Genomic DNA, 13,031 nt, shown 5'->3' with positions numbered 1-13,031 from the left:
TGTCTCTAATATCCGCTATCCTCTGGGTAGTTTATATAACGTACTACAACAGCCGTGTCCTCGGATACATACTGACCAGGCTCATCAACAAGTTCTACTTCCAAGATGAGAACTTCAAGATTGGTGAGTGACAGACTATTTGCTATATTAAATTAGCTTGATACATTGCAAATCAATATCTAGGTGAACATGTGTACAGATCTCATACCCGTCGCATTATACTTTCTAGTACAAGTTGAGAATAATTAAGGAACTGTATAATATTATTAGCTTCAATTAGTGGCTACTAACATTAATGAATGACTCATCAATGGAGAGTGTATTCAATGAAAGAACTGGTGCATTTCATATCCTAAGAATATAAATGAAACATTCTATCTCAGTTTCATATTTACATCTTGCTATTGCCAGTGACTTGCACACTATTTATATAAAATTTTATATTCACTTAATAGAAATGTCACTACCAATAGGAGACCCATGGCAAGTCAAAATGAGGCACATCATATAAAAAAATTATCTATTTTCGAACTTTTAATTTAACAACCATGCAAAATTGTATGTGTCCTGTTTCAATAATAAAAGGCTATTTAATTTAATTTAATAGAAACACTGTTATTTTTTGTAAATGAATTGATAAAAATAATAAAGGTATGAGTAAGTAGGACAGTATGTTTACACATTGCACATGCATATCACCAAACCTACTTTATAATATTATTGATAACTATAGATTTATAGTCTAAAATACACTATAGTATACAAAAGTTTCACTTTATCTATCATTTGTATATCTATAAGCCATTTGGTGCATAATTACATTTTTAATTATCATAATAGATCATTACAATCATACACGTATTTGTATTTACAATAATTATAGATATGTTGATAAAATATATGTCATTCTCATATAGCTTATCAGCACCTTATCAGTTAACATATTGAGTTCCAATAATTATGGTTTTGTTGTTTGTTTGTCCTTGAATCTTACGAACACAATAATAGTTTTTGAAATTGCATATTGTTTTAATTTGCTCATTGGTTTCATAATATAATATTTGTAAATATATTATCATGTGTTTACTTTCCAAAAAATATGTTCCAAAATTCACTTACAGCCTTTTTCTACAAACAATCCCGTTTTCAATCTTCAATCTGATTCTGAGAATAAACCAACCAAAATAACTCATTTGTAAGCATGTTGAATATAACTTCTGATTGGTCCACTGTTGAGATAATTGTTTTTGTAAAAATGGCAGATAATGTGTTTATTTTAACACAGACTAGTGTCTTCAATTAAAATTAATGTATTATCAGAATCTTACTACCATGATATATAGTATACTCTTCGGTGGTATAGTGGTCCAGTGGCCCAGCAGTGGGACAATATATAATACAGGGCTCATATTATTTTACTACTAATGTTGTATGCTCCTAAATAAAGTCAGAAATAAAACTTAATATAGTAGAGTGGTAAACAATGTGTATGGATACTCCATACTTAAAGTATATATGCTTTCACCTTGCTGGTCTGCTGTTACTTGCATACTAATTATTATAGAATTAAATTAGCGAAGGTCTAGACTAGCTTATCTGATGGGTATGATTGTGATGAAATAATTTAAATTTATTTTAATTCATGAGATTGCAAATTCACCGATCAGCTTTTGTTGTTGTGCAGTCATAATTTAATTATTTTTATATACCCTGTAGAAGATTTAAATTGGTACTAAAATATGTACATTAGTTTTATATAAAGTATTTAAGTGCATACTTTAGTATGAACATAGTACATGTAGACTTATGGTCCCAAAACTGTTTCCAAGCATGGACCGAATTAAATATACAAGATTTCTCTCCTAAAAAAATTAATTATGCAAGCATAATAAACTACATGCTGTTACATAATGTTCTCAATCATCACTTATAATATTGTGGTTTAGTGAGTAATATAAATATAACAGAAGCTGTGATGTGGTTAAATTCCTGTATTATTTCCTTTTATTTCAATTCCTTGTTTACACACTTAGTACAATCTAATTACTTTGGCAGTCCACATTGACTAACTGCTTAATATGGATTATAGATTTATAATTTGATTTTTATAAACACATCTATGAAACAAAGTTCTAATGTAATAACAGTATTTAGAACCTCATAATATTATCATAATCTCATAGTGACTGGATATGAATTATTAACAGGTCTTATAACACTTTGTTACTTCAGACTTCTTTTCAGCACCCTCCTATCTTTAAGAAATGTGGGTGCATGCATGGCACTTTCTCAGTGTCAAGTTGTTAATTACTCAGAGATTGATTAGACACTGTGTACTATTTGATAGTCTTGTTTTTGTGCGGTCAAGAATAGTTTTAACCACATACATACACAACTAGGTGTGTAACCTATTGGTTCTAATGTTAGTGCTCTTATCATAATGCAATATTTTGCATGATGATGAAAAAAGTGTAGTGTAATGCAATGCTTTGTAATTAAAAATTCTAAAATATATTATACTGTTTATTTATCTTTATGAGCTGCATAGACATACTATCAGGAGACTAGTTTGTGTAATCATAAATAATATGGTTTTGTATGCTAACACATTTTCAGGTTCATTCACTCTCAATGCCTTGTCAGGGAAGATCATGTTCCGGGACATAGTGTACATAAACTACGACTACACGCTGCGCATTCAGGATGGATATCTCATATTCAGGTGGTGGCGGTCTTACGTGCCCAAAGATGTCTCAGAAGGTATGCCAAAAAAATATTTTTTTTAGATGCCCAATTCCTAAATTATCACCTGACCTTAAAAGCAGTTAATTAAATTTGACAAATATTCGTAGTTATCTAAGACTGTTGGGTACTACTTATTCTATATGACATAATAAAAAAAATGTGTATAATTCGCGTATAATAATGTCTGCTGATGTCACTATGCACATTTTATTTCACGAATACGCCTTAATTATTGAGAAATAATTTATTTCAGATCTATCACACTCCGACACCCGCCTATCTATAATGCTGAACGGTTTCGAACTCCACTTCTACAATCGATGCGACCTGTATAACGAGCTTGAAAAGACGTTCGGCCTCGACTCCGTCATCAAGCAGCAGAACAACGACGACTCGACCGACAGAGATAAAGCGATGAACGACGCAAACGAGAAAAGAAGACGGGCGCAGGAGACCGTCAGGTCAGAGGCGGCGATGGCCAGGACCTGGCGGGATCTTATCCCCGTCATCAAAATAGACATCTGCTCTGGCAGAATAGTGTTTGGTAATCGTCTAGTCCCCACGACACTTTCGATAAGTATTGAGGAATCTCACCTGGTATACAGTACAAAGCCCCCGGCCTCCAGCCTGGATCACCTAATGCATTTTGTAAAAGCTAAGGCGGAGAACTGCAAAGTCATGCTGGCGCCCAGTCCGAATTACACGTCCATGGTAGACGAACCCCCGCGGTATATGGGCGAAGGGTTCGTGGTGATGAGTTCGAATTACATCGAGGTGTACTTCTACATGGATGAGCCAGGTCTGGTGCCAGAACAACCTGTGTTACTGCAGTTGGCAAATGGAGATATAGTGGAATCAGCACCACCTATTTGGGGAGTGGACATCAAATGCGGAAAGGGCACAGATTTCAGTTACGGACCTTGGGCGGATCGGCAAAGAGATCACTTGTTCAAATTTTTCTTCCCACCGAATTATAAAAATTTAGAAGTGACGCCACAGCCTAAGCCGGGTGATAGAAGGCAGATGCAGTCGTTCGACATTCGATTATCGACTTTAAACGAAGCTACTATCGATATCCTTTTCACAAAAAACAAAGAGACTAATGCTGTCCATATAAATATTGGTGCTGGATCATATCTTGAAGTAACTCTTCCATGGATAGTATTGCAAGATGGATATACAACTAAAATCACAGGACAACTCTTGCATTTAGAAGCTACCACTAGTCTGCAATACAGAAGTTTGGCGGAGAGCGAAACCTTAGAGTACACAGTGAAGTGCCACTATCCTCTAGTGTGGAATCATCATCAATGCTGGCAGCTAGGTTTAACAGGATGCAAAGCCACAACTCACCTTGTCTACACCCACATCGACTTCTTTCAAGATCTCATAAACGATTGGGCGTCTAAAGCTCGGCCTGATATTCTCCACTTCGTCCCATACACATGGAAAATATCTCTTCTGCTGAAGGAGTGTGAGGTTGTAACAGTAAGCAATCAGTACAATTGGATAGACTGTAGTTCTACTAATCAAGAAAATAATCATGTGGCATTTTGTGGGGATCTTCTGGACGTATCTTTTGATCTCCCCTTTGTCGACTTCTTGCCTGACGTCATACCATTGAAGATCTGGGTTCAAGGCGAGGCTGTTGACATGAGCCTGTACTTGCCTGAAGTGAATACCTCAAGGTTACTACTTTTGTCCATTGACAAAAACATGAAGCTTGTCCCCTGCAGGCTAAAGGCGTCGAAATGGAGGAGAAAATGCGTTAAATCCCAGGGTTGGGTAGACTGCTGGTCTGTTCCAATCGTTGCTTTAAGTGTTAGGTACAATTACCACCCGATTCCCCCATTGGGACCCGAACCACAAGCAGATATCACTACTCCAGAGAAAGAGGAGATCCTCTTGTCTCCAATGAGGATTCCGAGGATTAGGAAACAGCCTCAGATCAACTGGACGATAGATGGGAACAAATTTGACAGGACCACTCTTCCACCAGACAAGGTGAGCGTGGAACTTGAGGTGGGGCCATCGATTCTGTTGGCTTACGGAACTATCATCACAAGCTTCATGAACTTGCTAGAGAACATATTCGGGGAAGACCAGACGTTCACGGACATGCAGAGGTCTCCCAACATTGATACGTTTTATTGGACAACAGAGAACACTACAAAGATGAATGACAGGAGCAGTATTAACCAGCATACAGACATATCGATCGATGATACTTCAGATACCAGCAAAGGTCCGTTCGACCCTAGGCGGTACAGACCTCTGGACGTCACAGTATCAATAATAATTCATGATATCCAAGCGCATCTTGTGAAGAACTGCAGTGAGAACGAACCACCATGTCCAGTAGTCCTCATAGAAAGATTTGGTTTTGAAATGGACAAAAGCTTCAGGGAGACCAAACTGCAGTTGCTGCTCAGTCCGTCCATATTGGTTTCGTCAAATAACTTGTCAAGGCCAAACCCAGCTAATTCTGGACCCTTATATCAAGGCCACTTAATGCTATCTTCGTTCCAGTTGCGAGGGAATGGGTTTTTCAGTGACTCTAATCGTACTGTTGAAGAAGATACTGTGGAATATGCTTGGATGATGGAACTCCAATTAGGACAGCTAACTGGACGTCTGACGTTACCGCAGCTGTACCAAATCATATCATCTCTAGAGACATTCCTGCTTCTCATTTGTGATAACGAAAATGAGTTGGTACCCCCAAACCCAACTAAGCAATGCCACCATGGATTAAATACCAATATGTGTTCAGAAACAGATATGACTTTGAAGTACCGATGTCCCACTGCCAACGAGATTAAGTACAGGATGATTAGAGTTGCCATCGACCTCATCGACATTTATGTGGCTGATTCCAACACCACCTTGCAGACGTGGATATCGCCAATAAGATTGAGCTTCTGTAATCTCCACGGAGCTGGGTTTGGAACTGGCGTGACTGGGTTGTTGCCTAATATAAAAATGGCACTGTACACCCAAACTAACATGCAGACAAACACACACCATCATTCGAACGGGAGTAACAGTAGTCATATTAAACAGACTGAAAGTGAAAACTGGGTTGGGGTTGGATCAGTAGCTTTAGGCCCTCTGTTGATAGAAGCTGCCTCATCATTACCACAGACCCCGAAGAACTTGCATCTAGTCCAGCAAAAGTTCTTAAAACAGCACGACGATAAGACGAAACGCTTGTGGTTTTTGTGGCCTAATGAAGGCAGGACCTCGCAATGCGGCTGCACTGGAGGATGCGCATTCTTTGGCTCCAACAGAAATGGTGCGAATTTCTTAAAACCAAACCCAACCGACTTAAACGAGGGTATAAATATTGCCATATTCAATATCATAGAAAATACGCCAGGAGAATATGGCTACGGACAGAGCTTGCTACATGCCGGCCAGTTGGTGTTTCACACTCCACCATACAATACTTTGAATGTGTGCTTGCAACCCACTAACGTGGCAACTCTTATCCCATCACCACTACCTCAGAACCTGAACAAGTCTCCCCAAAGCGTGGAGCGTCGAAGTTTAACTAGGAGGTTCTCGTACACCAGCATGAACAAAGGTAGTAATAACATCCTAGTGTCGAGCACTAAAAGCGATGTTCCCTACGCCCGGTTGGTTGACTCCACTGTTCCTCTGGGAACATCCAAGATCGACAGTGACTCCAAATTAAATAAGACGATATTGAACGTGCCTCAAATGGAAAGCAGTGTATCCGACTCCAAATTGGCTTTAAGTTGCGTTGCCAAGGAGCATCCGAACATAACAACCAAGAAGCCAGTTCCCCCTGATAGTGAGACCTTTGTAGTGCCGAAAGTACCAGCAAGAGTTGTCGGTGTATCAGAGTCGCATTACTCCTTGAACTCTCAGCCTCCTCAAGAAGATACTTTGGCCCAGGAAGTCCAGAGAACTATGTCTATCAACAGCGAGAACCACTCTGAAGCTTTCTTTTCAGCTGATGAAGATATGTTTCCAAGTCGCTCTTCCAGTCTGAAACATTCCTTCGGCAGTCGCCATAGCAACCCGAAGGACAAGAGTTCCTTCGGGATTAACGATATCACAACGAATGAGAAGTGGAACGCCACTATGCCTAAATCAGAGGCGGTGGACCTGCCAGACACAATAAGCAATCTTAGCACGGGAGTACAGCCTGATTCGGAGAGCGGGTCCGTATCGTCGACGTCGTTCATATCGGCGATATCTTCTCAGGAGGATATGACATTAGTGAACCTTCACATGCAGACGAACAAACCAATAGTAGACTCCCCACTCTTAATGGCCAGTTACATGCATAACTTGCCTCAGTATAAGTGTAGCAATTGGCATACATGTTCCCTGCCAAGCGGAAGTGACGTATTCACGCTACCACTATTCAAAAGAGCTGATGACGGTACGTTAGTCTATGTCGGTCAACGATACTTGCCTAGCTTTGAACCCATGGGCAAGATCAATATTCTGAAACTCATCGCTAAGAAAGATCCTCATAATAATCAAGGTCAGCACGGTCCATACTCGAATTTGACGCCGCATTTCAACTCGCAAATTAAGGCGCATCCATATCCCCAAGGCTGGTGGGACGTCCAGCAGAACGTGCAGGACAACCAGGAGAACACGACGGAGAAGAGTACCACATCGACCGCAACCACCACAAGCGACAGCAAGAGCGGTTTGTTCGTGAAGTTACGCGGCGAAATAGACGTGATGCTGACACCGCTCGTTCTAGAAAGTACGCAGAAGTTCGTCGAGTCTTTAACACCAGTATTGGCGAACATTCATCCGATAACTGTGATTAATCATTTACGCCTACTCTGCATTTCCTCAGTGGAAAGCTCGAACATTCTAAAACAAAAGCAGTACATCCACAACTGGCTGCCGCAGATGGAGGGTCGTAACCAGACGAATGTGATACAAGACAAGGACGACAAATGCAAACTGGCAACCATACCGCACTCCAACGTGTACGAGGAAACCATTTGCGACCAACTTCAAGCGACAGTGACTGTGCCCAAAGTGAACATCATATTCATACAATCGTCGGTAGTGGAGGACATGATATCTTTTTCTGCATTGGACAATATTCAGGACCTGACTTGCGTGTCACTGTTTGGTGTGTCCATAGACAATATCATAGCGAAGTATGTGAGTTCTAGGAAGACGTTGGAGTCGGTGCAGTTGTACTACCGGCCTACGTTACGTGCGCTGGGCAGTAAGAAGTCTTTCGGTATAATGAAGGGTCCGCGCGCGTTGATCTCTGCGCAGTCGGCGAGGAAGCGTGGACCGGAGAAGGGCGAGCCGGTGTACATCGAGACATCGCAGCAGCAGTGTGAGGACACCACCATCACATTGAATATCGGTAACTTCATTTTGATTACATGTAAAATCAAAAACCTGCTACATTTCTAAGTAAGTGCCAATAAGTACGTAATGTGCCAATGTTTTTTTACTGCAGGTAAAGTCCACGGTCAACTTCGGCGCATACGCAACGAATCTTCCCAGTTAAAGGACGCGACAGTGACCGGCATCCCGTGCCAACATTCCAAAGTGTCGTTCAAGTTCATCAAAGTCGATTCTTGCGCGAAGGGCTGCGAGTCAATGGTAAGTGTTAATACATATCAATAAAACCATCATACATGATCCTCCGGCTTGTTATCCAGTCGTAAGAATATTTTTGTTATCTTGTTTTTACCTATGCATTTATTGCTGAAGTATTCTGAAGTATTCTCTTAATAGCTTTATGTCATCTCTATAAATTAGTTTATTTCACTAGTGTTGTCAAAACGGAGCCCAAGAACCGCAGAAGGATCTTCCAATAGGCTACATAATGTTTGAGTGCGGGCTCGAGGGCGTCTGCATCAAGGTGTCCCAGCATTCCACCCTCGCACAAAACCCAACGAGGAGAAGAAACCCCCACGGAACGACAACGAGAGCTGCAGGGAGTCGGTCAAGTCCGCGGAAGAATTAAAGCCAGATAAGGAAAAGACCACGAAGAGTCATAGGACCTCTGGTATAGAGGAGTTGTTCAGGAAGCGGGATTCCAATTCCAAACCCAGCACTCGAACCTGGGAACGACTCAGCAACCCCCCGTGCCGCCGGAGCCGTCCACACCGGGACCTGATGAGCCGTCCAATGATAGTAATGCTACTGTGGTGCCTATTAAGGATAATGGGAATACAACCTCTTGTTCAATTGATTTGAAAGTGGTGTGGTTCAACTTCGCCGCGCCTCCTCGCACGCCTATAACCAAGAAGATTGATTATACAAGGTAAGTGAATTCTTATATTTTTTTACACTGGCACTGTAAACTGTAATGATAATGTTGTGCAGTCCAGATATGATGTCGATCTTCTAAATAGGGTATCCTTTGAATCCTTTAACATTATCACAGCTTATGACACTAAATATACTGTTTTGTAAAATGCTTGAAATATTGTTATTTTAGGTGTTAAAACTCATCATAGTGGCCCATATAAGTGTGTTTCGTTCCGGGATCAGCCCGTGTATATCCGGTTGCAACAGGCCAGCATAATTGTGTCGATTGTCGAGGATTAATCATCTCTGGTCAGACGACATCCTATTGGACCCCACTCCACTTACCATCAGGTGCAGTGGGGTCATATTGCAGTACCCCGTAAAAAAAAAAAAAACTCTTTTTGCGCTGTTTAACGTCAGAGTGGCAAGAAATTTTACTAGATGTATCCTGACTAACCCGAGAATTCGACTCATCGCAAAGAACATGGCGACTTTAATATCTCTATGGTGTTGACTAATTACTGATAAGTAATAATTTATTTTTGGTAGACTGGACTGGAACCTCCTCAGCACGGCGTCGCCTGCCATCAACGCGTGGATGAACCCGTGCAACAGACTCGGCATTAGAGTGGTCGCTCTGTACCGAGCGTATGCCAGGCGGCTGACCGCCACCGCTGCCAGTCTGATGGCGGCAGCGTTGGACCTGGCTCCACATCATACTTTACCCAAGGTGAGAGATGTGCCTTTTTTTGGCTAAATAATTCAGTGGAGTCAAATGACGTCACAAGTGTAATGTGTTGGCAACAGTATTGATAGGCGAGTGCAATAGTGACAGACTGTTCGCATATTCAAACAAGTTTCCTACATAGTGTTAATGGATAGTAAATGAGTACATAAAAATGTGGTTAAATACATTTGAGAAACCAATAAATCTAAGCAGTATTGTGACTTATTATAAAGCATAACCAAATTCGTTTTTGAGTTACTTATATTTATTACTCACTGTAAATAAAAGTGCTTTTGTTTACAAGTAAAAGGTTTTTTACAATTTTACTGTCCATATCGGTATACTAGAGTCACTTATAGGTCACATACTGAGTCCAGTATAGTAACAAAATGTAATTTCAGAGTCGGTACGGTCGTCACACGCCGATGGCGAAGCAACTGCGCGAGGAACCATCGCTGCAACTGTGCGCCGTGCTGTTGCGCTACGCGTTGCAAGCTGACGCTGCCGCCGTGCAGGCCGACTTGGCTGAACGACATCTGCCGTCCCTCTCTACTTTGAGACAGGTAGGTTGATTGTATATGTGTAACTACTGGACATAATAATTAACATCTCATGTCTCAGGATGGCGAGCGCAGTGGAATATCAAACAATACTTTGTAATTCAAGGTGTTTCAACCAATTCTTTTACTGATTTGTTCTCACAGGGCGTGATAGTCCTCAGTCGCCAATGGAAGAACATTCTGTATACGCCGCTGTTGTTGGAACACAACTACAAGAGCAAAGTCATGAAGCCACTCAATGTTACGTTTGCGTTACCTGAATTATTGGAGGTAAGTTGAGCGAAAAAAAAAACAAAATCAATTGCAGTTTTTTTTTTATGAAATATGTACTGGATATTTTTAGTGTGTTTCTATTAATTCGTGTTTATTAAAAAAAACCGGTATAAAAGACCCTTTTTATATTTTCTCTGGATAAAATGGAGCCTATATTTAAAGTTTGATTTCTAGCAATAATGATGAGTGTACAAACATACAGACAGGCGAAAATTCTAAAATTTTTAGTTTTGGCTTCTGTTGCTCTAATAAAGACCTCCTATATTCGTTTTTCTTTAATACCTAAAATGTATAGACATCGGTACGTTACAATTATGCGATATGTAAAATTTTATAAATAAAAAAAAATCTACTTCTAGGATTCAGTAGAAGGTTGGCAAGAGTACCAAATCGACAACGAGGCACTCGACGAGAATTGTCTTCTGCTGAACATGGATGCCGACAAAACAGAAGTTCCAGGTAAATATTGTTTCAATTTTATTGGGATATTGAAAACTATGTGTGATATATGTGGAAACTTTGTTATAAAATATTTGCGTTCAAATCGATTATTGGCAATGGTTTAATCGAGTTAAATCGAGTGAAACAAAGTTTTAATTGTATATTGATAATATTTTAGTTCCATTTTAAAAATAATTCGTTTTATGTTTGACTACATAGATTGACGTAAGATGGAGCATAATATATAACCCTTAAAATTTCCTTGATGTTTAAGTTAACGCAATTTAAAAATTCGAACATTAAATTAATATGAGAAATTTATCAGACTGTTTGGGTGACGTAGTTGGAAAGGAATAAATTTGACAAAAAGTGGATGTTCTGGTTGCACCTCTGCTTACCCCTTCGGGGATAAAGGTTTGTTGTGCGTGTAAACTAATGAGCGTTTCTGGTCGATCGCAACTGACGATACTACTAAATATAACGATAAAGTCTGTCAGATACTCTATGTGTAAACTGTATATTAATAAATTAAAACTCTATGCTTGTGGGATTTCCACATGGTTATTATCGATTATCGATACTTTAGATCGATATAGTAACGTATGATGTGTGGTGTGTAGCGGCGCAGACGGCGAGCCCGCGTCCGCACTCGTTCCCGTCCACGCCGCCCTCCGGTTCGTACTGACCTTCCACTGACCATGGAAACAGGCACATTCTGCCACCATCCCTTTTTTGATTATCTGTCCTTGTTTGCTGGTTTTGTAGTCAGAGAGGTCTTTTGCTAGCATATTGAGATTTTAAAGTAAAACATTCGTATAAAATATTTAAAGGAGGTAAAAAAATATATTTTTTTTATTTTATAACTCATAAAATCTCAATATTTTTTAAACAAAGTCGTTTAAAATATTTGTTATGGTTTAAAAAAAATAATAACGATTTTGATTATTTATAATTTCAGTTTGTTTTAAATTATTTTAAACGACTTGCGTGTGTGTTCTTGAGTTTGGTTTCTTTGGCATGTGTTGCTATCGAATTTGAATTTTCAGCTATCGAATTTTGTGTTGCAGCTAATTTTAATTTATACAAACCTGAAAAATATTTCCTTTATTCTTGAAATATTGCTATTCGTTTCCTTGTTTTTATGCCAACCCTGTGTTAAAATATAGTCGAATGAATTTTGTATGATAGATTTATTATCGAATCTTGATGAATGAATACCTACATCCCTTTATAACAAATACGTATGCCTTATTCTTTACATGAATGTAAACTTCATTTCCTCATTTGTTAAGCCTGGGAAATTTCTTCTTATGAATGTTTAATTTTGCAATAACTGTTCTTCCATCGTTCTAGAAATATTCATGTCCCTTCTACATATTTTTTTTTGTATTTAGACACATTTTTCGCTTGTTTTCGATAATTACCATCATTTCCTTATTGTCTATGTTTGGCTTGGAGTGTGCAATAGCAACCTATTAGTGCATTAATGTATATAAAATGATTTTATGAACATTTACATGGCCATCAAATTAGGGAATCGCATGTCTGTTGTTGGTAATAATTTATAATAAACATGGAAAAAAAAACGAATACTGCAATATATAATACGAATAATGCAAGTGAACATTTTTATTTATTTTTAGTTAGCGCTATTCATAAAATTTGGAATTTTATCGATATTAAATAATTAACATCGATAAGCCTGCACCTACACTACGTTAGAAATAGTATGTCGTGATTAATAACCACGAATAACTTACAGGTCTACATAATTTTGATCTGAAATAAATTTTTGGCAAGTCTCACAAATATTTTTTCGGTCGGAGAATCGATATCGCGACATTTAATACCTTTACATTTCATATCGATTAATTACTTTACTCAGATAGATCAAATTAAAAGCTTAAAATAACATCACTTAATATATATACAAACTATTTTGAAACGTAACTCTTCGTCATACCCCATAACCCCCCAATAACAGACATCCGTTTCCTTGTCACGTGCGCGTG

At 39.1% G+C, this 13,031-nt stretch overlaps 1 protein-coding gene across 1 annotated transcript in view; it reads left to right on the top strand.

The window, feature by feature from the left end:
- The window catches only part of LOC115443171 (transmembrane protein KIAA1109 homolog), a 44,372-nt gene that overhangs the window by 498 nt on the left and 30,843 nt on the right, over positions 1-13,031 (top strand). Inside the window, 11 exon segments of the mRNA XM_037441714.1 lie at positions 2-123; positions 2,617-2,760; positions 2,999-8,122; positions 8,219-8,364; positions 8,537-8,626; positions 8,766-9,031; positions 9,568-9,748; positions 10,147-10,308; positions 10,450-10,575; positions 10,938-11,037; positions 11,640-11,693. Of these exon segments, the coding sequence (XP_037297611.1) occupies positions 2-123; positions 2,617-2,760; positions 2,999-8,122; positions 8,219-8,364; positions 8,537-8,626; positions 8,766-9,031; positions 9,568-9,748; positions 10,147-10,308; positions 10,450-10,575; positions 10,938-11,037; positions 11,640-11,693 (6,515 nt within the window).

The sequence above is a fragment of the Manduca sexta genome, chromosome 23 (assembly GCF_014839805.1).
Source record: "Manduca sexta isolate Smith_Timp_Sample1 chromosome 23, JHU_Msex_v1.0, whole genome shotgun sequence".
Lineage (NCBI taxonomy): Eukaryota > Metazoa > Arthropoda > Insecta > Lepidoptera > Sphingidae > Manduca > Manduca sexta.
Note: the sequence above shows the minus strand (reverse complement) of the source record. Positions and strands in the feature narration are given on the sequence as shown.